The sequence below is a fragment of the Artibeus jamaicensis genome, unplaced genomic scaffold (assembly GCF_021234435.1).
Source record: "Artibeus jamaicensis isolate MK-2021 breed Jamaican fruit bat unplaced genomic scaffold, CSHL_Jam_final contig_519, whole genome shotgun sequence".
NCBI lineage: Eukaryota > Metazoa > Chordata > Mammalia > Chiroptera > Phyllostomidae > Artibeus > Artibeus jamaicensis.
Window position 1 is genome coordinate 25872006 of NW_026521871.1, and position 20671 is coordinate 25892676.

General features: G+C 43.7%; 1 protein-coding gene across 1 annotated transcript in view; it reads right to left on the reverse strand.

Annotated features, from left to right (window-relative positions):
• IL20RB (interleukin 20 receptor subunit beta) overlaps positions 1–20349 on the reverse strand; it is a 31603-nt gene extending 11254 nt beyond the window's left edge. The window contains exons 1-4 of the mRNA XM_037139280.2: positions 20155–20349; positions 8600–8726; positions 6893–7083; positions 1735–1859 (exon numbers count right to left, since the gene is read on the reverse strand). Coding sequence (XP_036995175.2) covers positions 1735–1859; positions 6893–7083; positions 8600–8726; positions 20155–20230 — 519 coding nt within the window. The 5' untranslated portion in view covers positions 20231–20349. The remainder of the gene's footprint in view (positions 1–1734; positions 1860–6892; positions 7084–8599; positions 8727–20154) is intronic.
• Between the last annotated feature and the right edge of the window lie 322 nt (positions 20350–20671).

A 20671-nucleotide genomic window follows, 5' to 3' on the forward strand; every position in this document is an offset into this window, starting at 1 on the left:
AGACCTCTCTGATGAGATAACGTGAGCAGGGAACTGAAGGTTGGAAATATGACTGAGTTGGCGGGGGGTGGGGGATGAGTGCACAGGAGCAATGGAACCAGTGGGCAGTGCCTCCTCACACATCCATCTATCCACCTGTTAATCCATCTGTACATCCTTCCACTCTACCCACCCCCTGAGGCCTGTGCTCCATGTCTGAACCTGTGGAGGCTTGTTTGTGCAAAGCCCAGATGACTCAGTGTGCATGTTCCTCTCCCAGTTACCAAGGGTGGAGAGAGGGCTCCATTCCAGAGAATCTGAGGGAGCCACATGCTCCTTCCTGCCCAGGTCCTGATCTGTCCCCCACACCACTCCATCTGCCTAGCTGGCAACGCCGTGTCCTACCACTGGTCCCTGACCCAGGAGGAGTAAATACCGGAAACCATTGTTAATGACCATTCCACCTACCCATACCACCTTCCAGGGGAAGCTACTCAACCTACTGGCCCTGTTGAATGGGTGCTGGGACATGTGCCCTGCTCCCCAAGATAATGCTGTGAGGACAGGGGTACCCCTGGTCTCAGAAGGGTCCATCAGAGACCAGCCAGCAACCTGTAACCCCTAAGCTTAGCCTAATAAGATAAACAGGACCAATCAGATTTCCTCTCTTGGGATTTGGTCTTGGCAATATCTGGAGCTATAAACAGGGACAAAGGGAAGAGGACACAGTGAGGGGGAGTCATGACTGAGAGGACTTGAGGGGCTGGTCAGGCGCAACCACAGGAATGAGTAAGGAGGAATGTGCAGGAGTCAGGGCCTGGGAGTAAGCTGAGGAGAAGGCCACAAAAAGAGTGCAATAGAGAGGACCCACCGGAGAGAAGCAAGGACTCCACAGGCAAGGGTTCTTGGGGAAGGAAGCCATGCTGCAGCCTGGCTCTGGGCCATCTCTCTCATAGATTCTGTGAGAGCTCCTTATTGCACCATATTAATCCCTATGACAAAGTCTGCTTTTGTTTGTGCTGACCGGAGTGGGCCTTGTCACCGTATTGACACACAGAGCTTCCACAGCTCTGACTGTTCTGTAGTTCCTACTCAAGCTCCACCTCTTCTGCTGGTGCAGCTGCTCCTGTTTGACCGTCTCCTCTGAAAGAGCTGACCTCCCACCCACCCCAGCATGTAGCAGCGGTCCCACAGGGAGGGGCAGCACCCCGTCTAGGCATTCTGTGTGACCCACTGGCTCATAATTAGGGTAATCCAGAAGCCAGTTCTTGGCTCTCTGCCCTGACTCCTGCACCCTGCCCAGATGCACACCCTAAAGAGGCTTGTGCCAGCCACATATGCTGTTGAAATCATCCAGTTGATCTGGAACACCCTGGTCTGCTGCACCTAAACATGTCAGGCAGAGAGCTGAGAAGGCAAGCTGATATGGGAAAAGAAATGCATCGAAAAAGTAGTATGGATCCCAGTATGTTCAAGTTTACAGCAAGAAGGCAATCCCCATACTTCAGTAAATCTGGCCTGAGAAGGCACCCAGCCAAGGCCTGGGTTGGAACCAAGGAAGTTATTTGAAGAAGAGGCTACTGAGATTGTCAGCCTACTCCCATCTCTTCTTCCCCAGACTTCACTTAGGCCTGGTCATCCTCAGGCCACCCCACACAATGAGCACTGCAGGGGCTGGCTTCTTTCAACCACCTCTCACAGGCCTGTGGCTCCTTCCCCAAAGTCTGACTCAAAGGCCAAGGCCCGAAGTCTTACCTTAGCACCAGGCTCCCTCTTCCAGTAGGCCACTAGGAACTCAAACTGGGGCCCCAGGTCTTCCAGCTTAATAACCAGGTAGAAGCCATCCTTGGTGACCTCCATTCCAGGTGGGGTTAGAAAAGCTGTTGGCAAGACAAGAGATGAATCAAAGCCAGCCCCACACAGGACTGATTTCTGTTCTGGGAAACTCTGCCCAAGTCATTGGTGGAAAAATGCCAGGCTCCTGGGAAGGGAGAGGGCTGGATGTAGTAGCTCTACAGCACGTAGCAGCATGTCCACCAATGCTCTCCTGTACCCGGCAGGTGCTCAGTGAATGCTCTTTAAATAATGAGAAAGTTTTTCAAAAGACAAATATTAGTACAATTCACATGGATTGGTGACATGAACTGGCTGCTGATGACTTTCAAACATCAGCAAATCAGCCCTGGCTGGTATAGCTCATGGACTGAGTGCGGGCCTGCAAACCAAACAAACATCAGCATATCGGCAGCCTGTGAATGGACCATTCTATTCTCAGCCCAAGGATCCTTAATGGGGGATATCGGAAAACCAGAAGGTTTGACAAATTCCAATAACCAACTCTAGAAATTACAGCACAAGCACGAACACTATCCTTCACATTTCTAGATCCTAAACAGATTGTCCAGCAGTCTCCGTGGACTCTACCCCTTGGCAAACCAAGAACAGAAGGGCACAGGCAGGCAGTCTCTACTCCCTGGCTAGTGATGATGGATCCATCCTTTCCTCTCAGATCCAGGCACTGCAGGACCAGAAGGGGCCCCTGATTGTTGGCGGTGACTGGAGAAGTAGCGTGGAGCATGTTCTGGGCCAGATCCCCCTACATTGAGGTCAGTGGACACTCAAAGGAAAGTCATTTCCTGCAGGGAGTTTTCAGAGAGCAAAACATTTCCTGGCATTTGAAAAGCTGCCTGGACAGGGGACAGGAGGACTTGGGAAGTCAGGGACCAACTATGTAAAAACATACCTAGTCCAGAGGCTTCAAATGAGCACAGAGCACCAACAGTACTACCTCTGAAACACCTCCAGAAGGAGGACAGATATTTGACTCCTCCAGTTCTAGGTCAAACATGATTAGAATCGTATCTTCCGATTTCCATCTTTATTGAGAATAGAATTAGAAAAAATGACCTGAAGTCAATTTAGTTCAGAGAATATTTTGGCAGTGTTGGAGCAGGAACCCCTGCCCTATGCACTGTACATATTCATTTTATCCACCCAGCAAGTTTAAGAAAGTAAACAATGCATCTGTTGTACAGACGATGTAATTGAGCCTCAGAGAGGTTAAGTGACTCTCCCAAAGTCACACAGTTAGTGGCCAGAATTTGAGCCCATATCTTTCCCAAGCTTCTAGACTCTGTTCTGTGGGATGTTTAGCCTATGTACTCATGGATCTTGGATCTGGATATTCATGAGAATAACCTGGGGAGAATTTTAAACTCCCAGTGAATAGGATGCACATAAATTATTTAAATCAGGCTCCGGGATGTGCCCCTGATATAAGTGGTCCCAAGGGATGAGTGGTGCTCATTCCTGTGACTCCATGTGCAATCAAGGTTAAGAACCTCTGCTCTCAAAAAAGGCTTCCCTGTAAGAATAGATCTTTTTCAGAGCAGCTTTTTATTTTTTTCCAGAGAAGCTTTAAAACAAGACTTTTCATATGTTTAGGGAGAAGACTTTTCATATGTTTAGGGCATTAAGTCTCTTCCTTTGCCTCTGAAAAAGGCCAGTGTGACTTCTCCCTAAACATATGAAAAGTCTTGTTTTAAAGCTTCTCTGGAAAAAAAATAAAAAGCTGCTCTGAAAAAAAGGAAGAGACTTAATGCCCTTAAGCGTCACGATTCCATCCCAGCTCTGTAGCTAACTCCACCTGCACAGCAGTCACACAGGACTACATCTTCCACCTTCTGGGGCAGGTACAGAGACTCCTGTTCTTCAGCTCCTCCTGCGGCAAAACTTTTTCCTGTTTATAATGGCCTTCTCAAGCACAAGTTGTTACTGCACAAACCCCCACCCACACAATTTTGTAGGCACTTCCTTATCTCCCTCTGACCTCTGCCTTCCTTTCCAACAACAGCTGCCAAGCCCCCAGCAATGGTCTTGGCTGGAGCCCAGTGCTACCAGCAGCCTGAGGGAGGGGCTGGTGGATGATACCTGGGCACTGTGGGCAGAGTTGTACCCTGTTCTGGTGCCCCTCAGCCTCCACCAGTGCCCAGATCTGGAATCCCACTGCTTCTACTAGATCCTCCCAGTGTCTGGGCAGAAAAATCTCACATTCTACATCAAAATTCCTATTGGTATCATATTCCAATGGTCTCATTCCTGCCTCACCTCTTCCTTCCTCTGCTCTAGCTCTCTACTTAGGCATACCTAGGGCGATAATAATAATAATACTTAACAATAGCTGAGTACTGTAACGGAATAGCACTGCATTGAGCATTTACACATTTCATCTTGTATAGATGAAACAAGTAAACTTTGAGGCAAACTGTTGCCCTTCTTACAGAAAGGAGGCAGGGAGGGGCCCAGTTATCAATGGCTGAGCTGGATTTGAACCACATCCATCTAACTCTAGAGGGCCAACTTCCCCTTCAAATCTGTCTTCACCTTCCTCAGCCACTTCCAGCTTGGACTCTCCACTGCCACCACCATCACCTTCTAAAACCCCCTGATATCTATCCAATTTTATACACTGCCCAGTAACATCTGACTCATCCCATTACTGTCCGTGCTGCTCCTAACCTTCCTTTGTCCTCACAGCTGATGATCGTCTGTCACACCAAGAAGAAAAGAGGTCACCAAGGCCTTTCCCTTGCACCTCTTGCAGCTTCAGACTGGTCACAGTATCACCCACATCTGTCTCAGAGGAGGATCTGCATTGCTCCTTCCCACCTGCACTCAATCCTCCACTCAGCAGCCTAACAACCATCCCCACTGACCCATGAAGCCATGTTCTCAAGGACACATTCGGGGGCCTGCTTTAGGCCTGTCAGCAGCTCTTCTATTCTCCTATCCACCCACTCACTGGTACCCTTCCCTCTACCTGCTTTTTAAACCCTGAAGTTTCCCAGAATTGTGTTCTGAGTTATCTCTGTTCTTACATCTTGTTCCTGGACAACTGCATCTGCCCCAAAGCCTTTAGCTATTAACTTTGTTCTGTGTGTCTGGCCTTGACCTGAGTCCCAGAGCCTGATTCCCAGGTGCCAATCAGACATCTTGGCATGATGTCTTGTAGGAATCTCTATGTCAAAGAGCCCAAAGCCAGAAGTGTCTCCTATTTCTCAAGACTAGTTGAAGCCTCCTTGGGGACTACCCTGCCTAGTTTCAGAAGCTGTAACCCCAGGGCTAAGGCTGAGTAAAGAGACCTTGGGACCATAAGCCACTGAGGAGACAAAGCTTATCTTCCTGGTAAGGGAGCCATTTCTGCCCCCTTTTACTTCACCCTGCTTGGCCCAGGCAGATGATTGGTTAGCTTATGACAGGTAAGATTCCTCAAGGGATGGACAATCTAAGACAGGGATGGTCATGAAGGGACCCTCAGGAAAGGACTTGGGGGGGGGGCTATAGAAAAAGGGAGTTATGAACTCTCAGCTTTGACATATCCTGATTCCTCATCATGTCTGCAAGAAGTCTCCTAATCTCTTGACTGCCTTATTTCTTCTGCCTGACTTAAGCCTGAAACAATGTTGGAGGCGGTGCAGCCCTGGGCAGTAATGGGAAATTCCCCTAGGTGATCAGACCTAAGAAAGAATGCATAAAATCCTATGAAGACTGCTTTGCTAACAATGTACTCAATTTTCCGATAAGGGTCCAAGCATAACATGAGTTTGTTTCCCAAAGTTTTTTAAAAATATTTTATTTATTTATTTTTAGAGAAAGGGGAAAGGAGAGAGAAAGAGAAGGAGAGAAACATCAATGTGTGGTTGCCTCTCATGTGTCCCCTACTGGGGACCTGGCCTGCAACCCAGGCATGTGCCCTGACTGGGAATCGAACCAGCAACCCTTTGCTTCACAGGCCTGCGCTCAATCCACTGAGCTACACCAGCCAGGGCTGTTTCCCAAAGTTTTATGGCCCTTTAGCTAACTGACCCTGACTCAGAATAAGCCCTCATATTTCTTTGAATGTTATCTATTGTTTGATCATTACTGCCTGACAATGATGAATGAAGACCTTCCTTGAGGAATGCTCCCAGAAAAGCAATAAAAACCTGTCCAGGCAAGGGTCAGGGTGCTCTCTCACTTAGAGAGTGGCCATGACATCCCTTTTTCTCCATAGGACTTCTGCAGTATGTGTGAATTTGTTCATTGCATCCACGACATCACAGGCACCACTGGTCAGAGTCCATATCACCTCCTGGGTTCTCTGCCTTGGATGACATTCTCACCAACCCCAGGTGGAACGCTATCGTTGTCTTTCCCAATGACTGGTCCTCAAGCTCTGTTCTAATTAACCCATGACTCAAATTTTTCCTCTTTTCCCCATCCTTTCCCCCTCTACTAGGCTCAGGATGCCTTCCTCACTCTTTCCCTGTTGACCTACACTTGACCTACTCCAGTTCCCTCTTGCATAGCAGCCGGAGTGATTGCTCTATAAGACAAACCTGGTCTAGACACTCTCTTTTTCCATGATTTCCCTCTACTGGTTTGATTGCCTTCACATCAAAGTGACCAGCTGTTTCCCCACCCACTGGCCATTCAGTCCTTGCTCCTGCTACTCCCAAATACACACACCTTTTTATACATTGGCCATTGTTTGTGCTCTGCCAAAGCTGGCCACCTATCTGTATTCTTCCTTTACTTCTTCTCAATCATTTTCCAGGTACTATTCCTGTAAAAAAAGTCATATATTTGCCCTATCTCCCCACTTCCAGAGCAGCTTCACAATGTCAGCATTCCCACCACCTGCAGACACTGACAGAAATAGAGAATGACTTTAAAAGCCTCTTTCAAAATGAGAAAGAGTACATGTGGGAAGCAGTTGTCATTTTTGTTTTAAATGAACCAGTTAGGGTTGTTTGTGTTCATAGTACTCCAGTTTTACAAGACTAATGCTAAAAAGAATCCTGAAAAACTCAGAGAACAGTTCCTGAAGGGGAAGTCTGGTGGCAGTGGGGTAGCACAGAGAGAAATATCTTACTTGAGTTTCGATTAAAGGGGTGCATCAGGTTGCTCCAGGCTGAGTTCTGTGAGCCTAGGGTGGCCCTGACACGGAGGTTGTACGGCACAGTGGCAGTGATGTCATCAGTAACGTCACACTCAGGGACTTTGGTAGGCGAGCACCTGCTGCTGGGGATCCAGACGTGGCTCATGTACAGGCTCTCATACTCTCTGGCCAAAGAGAGGAAGGCGCAGTGTTACACCAGGCCCTTCTGTGCAAGCTCAGTGAGGGCTGCAAGTAACTGCTTCATTCACCTGCTTTTTGTGGGTCAGCAAAATGAGCATTTGCTCCACATTCCAGTTCCTCCACCCTCCGCCCTGACCAACCATTCATTCTTCCTTACTCCTTTTATGACCAAAGAAGGGAAACATCAGCATAAACCTCAATGTGTCCAGGTCTCTCCATCTCCACAGTCACTACCCCAATCTCAGCTACTATCATCCGTTGCCTTGCTATAATCTCCCAACTGATTTTCCAGCCTCCACTCCTGCCATTCTTCAAACCATTCATCACCTAGCAAATCATGACATTTCTATCCTTAATGGCTTCTTAGACACTGAGAATAGAATCCAAACTCTTTTCCCTGGCCTCTCTCTCACTCCACCCGTACATATGGCGCGCTCTTTCCTCCACACTGGCCTCCTCGCTGAGCTCTTTCCCTCAGGACCTCTAACTAGCTGTTCACTGTCTCAAATTCTCTGTCTCTGCTGTTCATATTGGATGGCTCCTTCTGTTCTTCAGATGTGGGCTCCTCAGACAGGCCTTCCCTGAGCACTTAATAAAAAAAAAGCCACAGAGTCAACTGTCTTATTGCATCAGCCTTTTAGCTTCCTCCCAGCACTGATAACTATCTGAAGTTACCTAGAGCAGGGCTGCCCAGTAGAACTTGCTGTGATGATGAGTATGTTCTACATTGGTGTTGTTCAATATGGTAGCCACTGTCACATGTGGCTATTGGGAGTTTGCAATGCGACTAGTGCAGCTGGAAAACAGACATTTTTGTTAAATTTAAATAGCTATCTGTGTCTAGTGGCTACCACACTAGACAGTGCAAATCTAGATTGTTGTTTTTTTAAACATTTTTACTGGCTGTCTCCTTCCCTAAATGTAAGGTCCCTATACCCAGGAACCTTGGTGACTGTATCCTGAGCTAGAAAAATGTCTACACATGTAGGTGCTCAGCTTGTATTTATTGTTGATGAAATATATTGAGCACCTTTGTTCCCCGTATCTCCTCAATGGCTCTGAGGGCCTGAGCACCTGCAGAGGAGCAGAGCCTGCTTGGCCCCAGGGTCACAATTTGTCTTGGCTCATAGGCAGGAAAACTGAGGTTTCCCCCCACCCCAGGGATCTGAGTCTCCAGTGACCTATCCACCTGAAGTCAGAGTTGAACTCATTTCTTCAGATTTTCTTCAGCATTGCACAACTGATTCACCATTGACAAGAAATTCCAGCAAAATGTGTTTAAACACATTTGGGTTCCCAGAGAGTTCACTGTCAAATACACAGGATACTTTCCCTTGCTTCTTCAACTTTCCCAATGCCAGCCCAGACAGAGGCAGCCAGTCACTGGAGGTAATCTATCCCCAGGCTCACAAAGCCTCCTTGGGCTCTGTGCCTCCAGCAATAAACTACTGTCAGAGGGAGAAAAACTAAGGGGAAAACGCCACAGAACTAGAAACTCACCCCTGGTACTCAACAGAATAGTGTGTTATTTCTCCAGGCATGGTCACTGGGCTCCACGTCAAGAGATGCTTCATGTTGATCGATTGTACAGAGAGATTCTGAGGAGCAGGCGGAAGAGCAACTCCATCTAGGATCAAGGCAGAGGGACAAGCTGACAGATGGGCTCATTTTGGAGGAATGCCAATCTTTAAATTAGTTTCTAATGAGACTTCATATGTCTATGAACCAGAAACACCTCTAAAATCACCTTATTTGTATTAATGTTAAATTTTTCTATCAGTTTCATTCTGCCTTTGGTGATAAAGTGGCATATTAATATTATAATCATAATGGCTAATATTGTTGAGCACTTAACATGTTCTACCTAGACCATATGCTAGATTGTTACATGATTACCTCATTTACTCCTCATGACTATACTGGGAGGTAAAGACTATTATTTTCTCCATTGTACACATGACAAAACTAAGGCACATTGCTTATAACTCTTATATCAGATCAACCTAGAATCAGGCCTTGACTCTGCCACTTACTATGTGACCTTAAGCAAGTTGAATAAACCTGACCCCTCCACCCCTTCATGGAATTTATACCCATGCAGGCTCCTGCCAGCTCCTCAGCACCTCCCTCTCCTGCTACTGTCACCCAAAGCACATGCCTTCACATCCCCCAACAAGGCTCAATGGGCATCAGCTTCCAGCTGGGAAGCACAGGCTAGTCTGCTGTGCAGGGAGTCCACTCCAGACAGGCACTGAGACACCTTGGAGACTCAGCCCCAGGCACATTGCAGATACCTGAGCCAGCCTGAGATACAAGCATCTGCTCGCACAAATGTGTGTGGTGTGGCCAAGTATGCGCACAGCAGGTCTACCATTTGCATGCACAATGAAATAGGCCTGTGATGCTGAACATGCCCTTATAAGAATTTTGGGCAGCCCTGGGGCTCATCTGCATGTTACTCAAAGTGCAGTCTGGCTTCTCTGCTATGGCCTTTCTTTCCCAATTTCAAACGTTCTTTTTTAAAGCCTAACACCTGCCTCCCCTTGCTGTTACACTCACAGTGATAACATCGAGAACACAGTAGGAGCCCTCGCCCAGGACCTTTTCATCTTGGTGTCTGTCTCCAGATTTGGCACCTGTTGTTATCAAGCCCCATGACCACAAGAGGATGGGGGTTGCCAGGAACACCCCACCTGCTTCCCCTGCTTATTCTTTAATGTAGAACCTTGATGACGCACCTCCATCCCACCCTCAGCATCTGTGGCCTGCCTTGTGAGGAAACACCTGGGGTACCCGCAACGGGGTGTGGGGGGAGGGGGCTTCTTGTCATCTCCATCCCTAACCTTGAAATCACCCAAGGGGTGAAAAGGACCAGCTGCAGTGAGGTGGCATGAAAGGGTGGGGCTTGGTCCTTTCTGACACTGTTCCTCTGGTAAAGTAATGAAACATTTTTCTCATCAACTGTGGGGAATTCAAAATTCTCTTGAATGGAAACCTCCAGGCTCAGATGGTTTTACTGGAGAATGCTATTGAATTTTTAAAATTAAAACTAATTTTACACAATCTCTTCCATGAAATAGAGAGGAAAAAATACTTTCCAATTTATTTTATGAAGCCAGTATCAGCCTGATACCAAAATCAGACAAAGGTAGTAGTGTATAGTTTAAAAATCAAAACAAAAAAACTATAGACCTACCTATGTCATGCACTTAGATGCAAAAATTGTCAACAAAATATTAGCAATCTAAATCCAATAATACATAAAAAGGATTATACACCATAACCAACTGAGATTTATTACAGGTATGCAAGGCTGATTCAACTCGATTTGAAAATCAATTAGTGTAATCCGCCATATCAGCAAGCCAAAGAAAAAAAATCATACAACCATATCAATTGAAACATGAAAATCATTTACAAAAGTCAACACTATTCATGATTTTAAAAAACTCTCTTCAAGTTAGGAATAGCAGAGTTAGCTGAACTTGATAAAGACCATCCCCCAAAAAGCTACAGCTCATACCCATCTTACTTAATGGTGAAAGACTGAGTAACTTCCACATTAAAATCAGGAATAGAGCAAGGATTTCCACTCTCACCACTTTATATCACCATAGCACTGTTGAGTTCTAGCAACTGCAATAAAGCAAACAAAATAAGTAAAAGCATACAGACTGGAATGGAGGTGATGAGGCTATGTAGAAAATCCTGCAGAATCTATAAAAGAAAACTAAAACTAGTGAGTTCAGCAAATTTAGAAAGTTCACAGGATACAAGAGAAACATAAAAATTAATTCTATTTCTGCCCTCGCTGGTTTAGCTCAGTGGATTGAGCCCGGACTTGTGAAGCAAAGGATTGCTGGTTCGATTCCCAGTCAGGGCACATGCCTAGGGTGCAGGCCAGGTCCCCAGTAGGGGACACATGAGAGGCAACCACACATTAATATTTCTCTCCCACTCTTTCTCCTTCCCCTCCCCTCTCTCTAAAAATAAAAAATAAAATATTTTTAAAAATTAATTCTATTTCTGTATATTATCAATGAACACTTACACACTAAAAAATAAAAATAGTGGTTCCTTGATATCAGAAGAGGATTGGTTCCCGGACACACCCCCTTCCCAAGCAGATACAAAACTCCTCAGGGGCTCAAGCCCCTTGTATAAAATGGTGTTTGTATATCATCTATGCACTTCCTCCAGTAAATTTTAAATTGTATCTAGATTACTTATAATACTTATTATATTTACAATGTAAATGGCATATAAATGACTGTTATACCATATTGTTTAAGAAATATACCAAGAAAAAGAGTCTACACGTGTTCAGTACAGAAGCAACCATCTTAGGCCTAACTACCTCATACACATCAGCAACAACGTAACAGGTTTTTTGTTTTTGTTTTTTTTTTTCAATTTTTTCCCATTCATTGATTTGAGAGAGAGAGAGAGAAACATTGACTTTTGCTCCACCGATCCATGCACTCATTAGCTGATTCTTGTATGTGCCCAGACTGGGGATTGAACCCAGAACTTTGGTGTATTGGGATGAGGCTCTAACCAACTGAGCCACATGGCCAGGGCCATTCTCAAATGTTTTTGATTTGTGGTTGGTTGAATCCATGGATGCGAAACCCGTGGGCACGGAGGGTCCACTGTACTACTTACAACTACTCCAAAAAAAGGAAATACTTAGGTGAAAATCTAACAAAACCTATTTTGAATTTATATGGGGGAAAATCCACAATGCTGGTGGAAGATATCAAAGATCTAAATAAATGAAAAGGCCCGCTGTGTTCACAGATTAGAAAATTCAACATAGTCAAAACAGTAACTCTCCCCCAAATTAATACACAGGCTTAATACAATTCCCATTCAAAGTTCAGCAAGGTTTTTTATCCTGACCACCACATGGGCCTTGCACTGCAGGAGATACTGGTTCTACGACCTGACACTATGCCCTAAAATAATGTAAATCATTTCAAGAGAATTACCTTGTTTATCACCAGAAGAAGAAAAGAGTAAGACTGACCTAGAACTTGTCCACTAAGCAGTCTGCTGGCATCACTCACTGCCTGAGTACCTAATGCCCACACACAAGCTTCAAAAGGTTTGCAAACAAATTCATGCCTCAGAAAAGTGGCACTTCATGATTTTAAAGTGTGGTCTTAGGATCAGCAGCATCACATTCCCCAGGAGTTTATTAGAAATGCAGGCTCTGAGACTGTACCCCAGTCCGTACTGAACCAAAATCTGCATTTTAACAAGAGTCTCCAGGTAATTCATATGTGTGTTAAAATTTGAGAAGCACTGGTAGAGAGACTACATAGTGGTTCTCATCATCCTTGGCTGCTCATTAGAATCTCTGTTGTTGTTAAATTTCATTTTCAAATAATTTCAGACTTATAGAAGGGTTACAAAATAGTACAGTGAGCTACCATATGAAATGGAGAGTCCTCATGATTTTGATTTGATTTGATTTGTGACCGTAGCTTTAGAAATCATTTTTTACACTCTCTCTACATACCTCATAGACTCAGACTTTCCTCCTGATAATCATTAACCCTTGAGGCTGCAGAAGACCTAACAGTCATGAGCTCTGGAGCTCTGGCAGGCTAACGATAATATCTTGACCTAAGTTATGTTACAGCTCCTGAGCCCTTAGGTGGAATAACCCTTTGGCTATTTTTCTATGAAACCAGACAGACAGACATTGGAGCAGACCTCACAGCTGTCTTCAAGACATAAAGAAATGATTTTTTAGCCTTATTTCACTTCCAACTCATCAGCTCTTAACAGGAGTGGAACCCCTAACCAACAGTGTCTTGTGATTTTGCCCTATGTGACCTGTATGCCACTGGGGAGTTGGGTCTTTTAAGAGCAGGAGCTCAGCTATAGTCCAGATTGGACAATTAGGTAATAATAAATTATACGATCCTTCCTTTCTCCACTGCAAACCCCTGCCCCTGCTTGTTATTTCTTTTAGTCAGTGCATGTAGGATGATGGACTCATGTGTTGGGGTTCAATAACAAATACACCCTTCATTCAGCCTTACATATGTATTTATACAGCCTTCCATAATACAATTATTAAATTAAGATACTTACATTAGCACAATGCTATTAATTAAGCTTCAGTATTTTTTTTTTATTTCACCAGTTTTTCCCCTGATGTCTCCCACTTTTTATTTCAGGAATCAATCCAGGATCTCACATTTAGTTGTCATATCTAGTTAGTCTCTTCCAAACTATTCTCAGTCTTCCTCAGTCTTTCATGACTGCAAAATTTTAAGACTACCAGTCAATTGTTTTGTAGACTATTCCTCAGTTTGGGTTCCATGTTTTTCCATGATTTGATTTGACTGTGTATTTTTGGCATGTACTCACAAGGAGTGCATGATGTTAATATGTCTTACTAATGACATTAACCTTAATCACTTGATTAAGGCAGTTTCTCCACTGTAAAGCTACCATTTTCCCCCTTATTGTTAATAAATCAATTAGGGGAGATACTTTGACACTATGCAAATATCCTGTTTTTCCTCAAACTTTCATCCATTACTTTTAGTTTCTGTTGGTGGATATTGCTTGCAACAATTACTTCTCTGCTGTTCCAATATCGACTATCTATTTATTAATTGAAACTCTGTAAGGAAGAACTGTTTCTTTCCACCATTTATTTATTGAATTATTCATTTGTGTCAGTTTGGGCTCATTTATTTCAGTCTATTTTTATTCATTTTGTTACTCAACTTGTTCCAGCTTTGGCCAATGGGAGCTCTTTCAGATTAGCTCCTGTGTCCTTTTGACTTATTCTCATAAGTCTGTAAAGACTTAATATACTTTATTTTTAGAATAATTTTATATATACTGAACAAGTGCACACAGTACACAGAGTTCCTGTATACCCTTTGCCAGCCTTCTCTAATGCTAATACCTGATACAGCCATGTCATAGTTGTAAAAACTAAGAAATCAACATTGGTATGTTATTCTAAAGTTTACTTGAATTTTGCTGATTTTTCCACTATCTTTTTCTTCTCCAGGATCCAATCCAGGATACTTGTCACATTTAAGCCTCTATCCCTTTTTTAGCACTTTCTTACATACACTCCAAACTTGTATTTTCTCTGCCCAGTTTTGGAATAGACCACTTCTCTAAGGAGTCCCAAGGAGATTTGAAAAATCCCAGCACCAGGGCAGCACCCTAGATTGATTAAATCAGAATCTCTGACTGTGAAATTCTGGCATTTGTAATAGTTTTAAAAGCTTCCCAATGATTCCAATAAATATTTGAGACTGAGAAACACTAATCTAGACCTAACCTCTGGTGGCCAAAGAATAGTTAAAACTGAACAATAAATCCCCAGATGCCAAAAGACCTAAATGTATTTCCCAGCAGGCTCTATGTTCCCTGAAGACAAAGGACTTTGTTTTATTCATCTCTAACCAGCACCTAGCCCAGAACCCGGCACATAGGTGGGGCTCAGAAATGTGAAATGAATGAAAACTAAACAAATGAACCAAGCCTTGGCCTGACTTATGCTTTTCTAATCCTTGTCCACCTTAAATTAGACTTTTTGCTGCCCTGAATTTTATGCTGAACACGTATTTTCTAAAAGCTTGAATCATTGACAAAGGTTGTACAGCACAAAGCCCTTGGGCACACTTTCCAGGCAAAAATTGCCTCTCCAAATGAAAGGCCACGCTGACTTCCCCCCACTGAGTCTTCTGTCAATGAGCCTCATTTGGGACCTCTTCTGCCACTTTTACTTTCAACAGCCCTTATGGCAAATGCATCAGAAAAGGTAGCACCATCCTCTTTATTCCCTTCACTTCATCCCTCTCCTCCTTTTCTGACCTACTTCGATGTCTCAGCTTCTTCTGCACAGAATTACAAAGGGCACAGGCTCTGGAGCCAACCAAACCTGAGTCAAATCCCAACTCTCCCACTTACTAGATGGTCTCTCCCACTTACTAGATGGTATATACTTGGGCAAATAACTGAACCTCTTTGAGTCTTTGTTTCACAGTGTGTAAAATGAGGATAATATCACCTACTTGAAGGACTAACGTGAGAACTTAAGAGAACACTTTTGCTAATCTAAGATAACAGTGTATGCTCAGAAATGGTGCTGTGATTATCATCATGTTATTCTTCTTATTATTATTGATAGTAGGGATCAATTTCCTAAATCATACTATTATTTGGAAGAGACAGAGCAAGGCAAATCAATTCTACAAAAGAGAGCAAGAACTCTACCCATTTGTCTAGAGACCTAAAGTAACTAACAGAAGTTCATTCAGAATTTGCAGAATTTATCTACACAGTCCAGAGGAAATGGTCAAAACTGCATAAAGGCAAACCAAGGACTGGGGCTTCTGGTCCAGATGGCAGCATAGGTAAACATGGCTCACCTCCTCGCACAACCACATCAAAATTACAACTACATTATAGAACAATCGTCAATTAGAACTGTCAGAAATCAAGTTGAATGAAAGTCTGATAACTATGGGATTAAAGAAAGCACATTCATCCAGAGTGGGAAAAGGGGTGGCGAAGTGGAACAGGCTGGTCCCACATACACATGTGGTGGATAAAAATTTAGGAAGGATATCTTGGGATCGAGGAATTCCAGCCTCACACCAGGCCCCCCAGCCCAGGGTTCCAGTGACAGGAAGATAAATCCCCATAACTTCTGGCTTCACAAACCAGCAGGGATTGAGTCAGTGAAAGAAACTGCTGGAGCTGGAGGCTGAAGTAGTTCCCCTTAAAGAACCCACACAGACTCACTCCCTCTGAGCTCCAGCACTGGGGTAACAGCTTGAAAGGCACCAGTGGCACACAGGGAAGAACTGAAGTCTCTGGCATCAAAGTGGGAGCTGGGGGAGAGCTATCTCCCAGACATAAAGTAGGGCAGAGGCTATTATCCCTTTTCTGAGCCTTCCCCCCACAGAGCTTGCAGGTGGGTGCCATGTCTGAGACTCCATCAGCCTGGCTAACACTGTTTGCCTGACCCTCAAGATCCTCTGAGGCTCCACCCCACCCAACATACAGCTGTTAACAGTGGCTTTTTTATAAGAATGGCTGATCTTGGCTCATGCTTCACAACTTACTAAATCCTCTCAAACAAGCAACAGCTGGCCTCAGTGAGCTCCCAACCCCCATACTTCTTGCTAAGTTGCCCCAGGCACAGCATTAACAGCAGCCAGCCTAGATTCACAGCTTGGTTTGCCTGGGAATCTCCAAGCTCAGCACAAGTAGCAGCCATCTCAGGTCACTCTATAGCTCAGACAGGGTTGCTCCAGGCAACACACGAGTAGGTGCTGACCTTGGCCTGAACCATCCGGAAAACCCAAGAGTCTGCACACCCAAGAGGACAGCTACAGACCATATTGGAGCATTACCACCCTGCCTCTGCACAGCTGATCCTCCATGGAGGGCAGAGGGTGGTGATACATGGTCATAGCCAGTTCTTGCAGCTGACTGGCCTGGGTAAATCCCTCCCATTGACCTGACTACAGCACACAAGGTTCAATTACAACAGGAGGGTATACTCAGTCCCCAAGAAGGGCACACCTTAAGTACAGAGCGTGGGTCTTGGGGAAGCTGTGCCACTGGATCCTACTGGACACCTACTACATTAGGCCATGCTACCAAGACAGGGAGTCATAGCAGCTCTACCTAGTACAAAGAAGCTGCCAAAATGAGCAGACAAAGAAATATGGCTCAAATGAAAGAACAGATCAAAACTCCAGAAAAAGAACTAAACAAAAAAGAGATAAGCAATCTGTCAGATGCAGAGTTCAAAACATGGTTATAAGGATGTTCCAAGAAATTAGTGAGAATCTCAACAGTATAAAAAAGATCTAGTCAGAAATGAAGGAGCTACTAAGCAAAACAAAGAACAATTTACAGGGAAACAACAGCAGAGTAGATGAAACTGAGGATCCAATCAACAATTTAGAACATAAGGAAGCAAAAAAAAGAAAAGAAAGAAAAGAACCCAATCAGAACAACAAGAAGAAAAAGAATTCAAAAATAAATAAGGCTGGTGTAAGCAGCATCTGGGACAACTTCAAGAGGTCCAACATTCACATCATAGGGGCGCCAGAAGGAGAAGAGAAAGAGGAAGAAATTGAAAATCTGTTTGAAAAAATTAATGAAAGAAAATGTCCTTCATTTGGTGAAGGAAATAGACATGCAAATCCAGGAAGCACAGTGAGTCCCAAACAAGATGGATGCAAAGAGGTCCACTCCAAGACACATCATAATTAAAATGCCAAATGTTAAAGATAAAGAATCTTAAAAGCAGCAAGAGAAAAGCAGAGAGTTACCTACAAAGAGTACCAATAAGATTATCAGCTGATTTCTTAAATAAATAAATAAATAAATAAACCACCACCACCACCAACAACAAAAATTTTGCAGGCTAGAAGGGATGGCAATTAATATTCAAAGTCATGAAAGGCAGGGACCTACAGTCAAAACTGATCTACCCAGCAAAGATATTACTTAGAATTGAAGGGCAGATAGAGTTTCCCAGGCAAGAAAAAACTAAAAGAGTTCGTTATCACCAAATCATTATTATTTGAAATGTTAAAGGAACTTATTTAAGAAAAAGATCAAAACTATGAACAATAAAATGTCAATAAATACATATCTATCAACACTCGAATCTCAAAAACAAACTAAGCAATGAAAAACAGAGACAGAATTATGGATATGGAGTCTTTTGATGGTTGCCAGATGGTGGAGGTATGGGGAAATGTGGGTAAAGAAGTGAGGGGATTGAGACATACAAATAGATAGTTGCAGAAGAGCTGTGGGGATGTAAAGTACAGCACAGGAAACAGAATAGCCACGTAACATATTTGCATGATCCATGGACAGGAATGCTGGTGTGGGGACTGCCTGAGGGAGTGGGCAGTGCTGGGTGGAGGACAGTAAAAGGGGAAATTGGGACAACTGTAATAGCATAATCAATAAAATATAATTTTAAAAAGCTACATAACGGCAACCTCAGCTAAAGCAATTATCTGCTGACACCATCATTTGTTTGCATAACCCACATGTAACAACTAACATGGAATGGGGCACACTGACACTTTCAAAGTGCTTTTGTTTACATCATCTCATTTAACCCTTTCCAACCTCAAGATGTCGTGTATTTTGACCATTTCACAGATGCAGAAACTGAAGTTATATGATGATACAGTCACTGAGCTAGTAAGGCAATACACACATACAGGTCCTTCTGGCTCTGACATCCTTGTGGTTTCTACCATTTTTTTCTCTCTTTAAAAAATACTTTAAAATTTTATTATTGTTCAACTACAGTCTCCCCCCCAATCCCATTTTTTTAAAAACTCTGTGTAAGTTTATAGGTATCAGAAGAACATACTCTACTCCGGGTCTGTTTGAAACACAAGTTATCAGGAAAAGGCTTAAAAGATCAGATTGCCTCACTGAAGAAAATGTCAAGTTAAAAAATGCTGGCCTTGGCCCTGGCAAGGTATCTCAGTTGGTTAGGGTGTTGCCCTGTTGTCCTGAAACAGGTTGCATGTTCAATATCCCATATAAGAATCAACCAATGAATCTATAAGTAGGTAGGACAGCAAATAGATGTTTTTCTCTCTCACAAATCAATAAATTAAAAATAATAATTAAAAAATGCTGGTCTTTCCCATTCTCATTTGCTCCCCCTCTTCTCCTTTTGGCTTCGTAGAGGAATGTGTCCCACCAACTAATCAATCAATCTACTAACTAACCAAGCAGGCAACATTCTTAGCCTATGCTACAGACTGTGAGGACACCAGGAAAGGTGCCCAGGCTCTGCCCTCAGGTCAATGCAGGAAACGGAACCCACCAAGGCAGAATAAATGAAGTTAGGGTCAAAGGAGAGAGAAGCCTGGGAAGGATCTCGGGGAGGAGGGAACCATCTGGAATGATGATGGGGAGATGGGCTTGGGATGGGGAAAGGAAATACAGGTGGTACTTCTGGTCAGAAATTATGAGGGTGTAATCTGCCAACTGTGAAGACAGCAGCCACCTGTGGTGCATATTTGTTTTCAAGACGTAGCGAGAAATAGGACCAGGGCCTGTATATGTTGGATCATGAACAAACAGCAGATTTGAAGGCCATGTGCTGAGCAATTGGGAGTTTTGAGGGGTTTTGGGGGTGAACTAGGAAGGGACACCAGAAATTTAATGTCTAAGCAAGCTGTAAACATTTGCAGATCTCCTTAGCACTGATTTGTTGCCTGGTTTAAACTAACTAGAACAATTACTTCTCAGTGTTAAAAGTAAATAAAAATTAAAAAGTCAGAAAGTTCTCCAATATTCCACTGATACAGCAAAGTGCCTAGTACCTTGGAGCATTAAAATTAGACATTACTCTTAAGTGTGATTTGATGTAATGAAACATCAAAGGCTACAGAGCTGTGATTTTTGAAACAGTAAAACATGTAGGTACAAGTATCCAGGAGTGAAACAGAAAACTGTATAATCTTACTGGCAGAGAAAGTGCCCCAAACCAACTATTTCTTTTCGGTGCTATGGAGTACCTACCTGCCTGCTACCTTTCTGCAGTGACCAGGACAGGTATCCAATGTTTATGTCCTGTCCTCATTATTAAGGAAAATTATGTCTTTTTATTCACTTTGTCTATTTTGTCGAGTCGTTACTCGACATCTTGTCTGCACAGTTAGCATCTCCAATGCACACACAGAGGCTGAGATAACTATGCTGCAACTTATAAAACCAGACAATGAAATAAACAGCAACATGCATGGGGCTCTGCTAACCTTTAGACTATTTGTTTTGATGCTTTATCTTTTTACATTGTTTTGTGGTCATTGGGAGAGAGATATCCAGACAGAACACAGGCTTTATCTTTTCTTTAAGACGGATGTTTAAGAGGTAAGAACCTTTTTAAAAGCAAGCTTACAATGTTCTATGCTTATATAATGCAACCCCAAACCCTGGGAAAGTATTGTTCACCTTTTTAACCTATAGTCAACTCCCAGTCTATTGGCTATATTCTAAATCATACTTACCTATGAGCAAACATGGAATCAAGGGGTAGAAAAACCACATGGTAAGACTCGTTGAGATTTCTTCTAGAATCATCATGAGGGTCTGTGTGTGGTCGACTCAGCTTGACCTGGAACATTGTTTCCTTTCACAATGAAACATTCTGTCCATCCCAGCCATCCTTGCTTCAGAACGCAGATGCTGGAGCTGAGGTCTGAGCTGTTGTGCAGCCTGAATTGTTCCAGAAACTGGAGCCAGCACAGACAGCTCAGAAGGGGCGGGCTGTGTAGCACCCTCCCTTCCACCCAAACCCAGATATTGCATCAGGGGGAGTGGCCTAGGAGAGTTCCAGAGAAAAGGTAACTCTGGGGAGCTTGAGAATCTGCCTCGGAGAAATACAATGGACAATAGGCTCTGTCCTGGAGGACTCTGCTCTGCATGCCCTGAGAAATCCAGCTGGAGTGAGCAGGCAGGATTATCTTGCCCTCTCATCAAGTAGCTGACCTCTTCCTTATCTCCATCTTGCGAGTTCATTCAGGC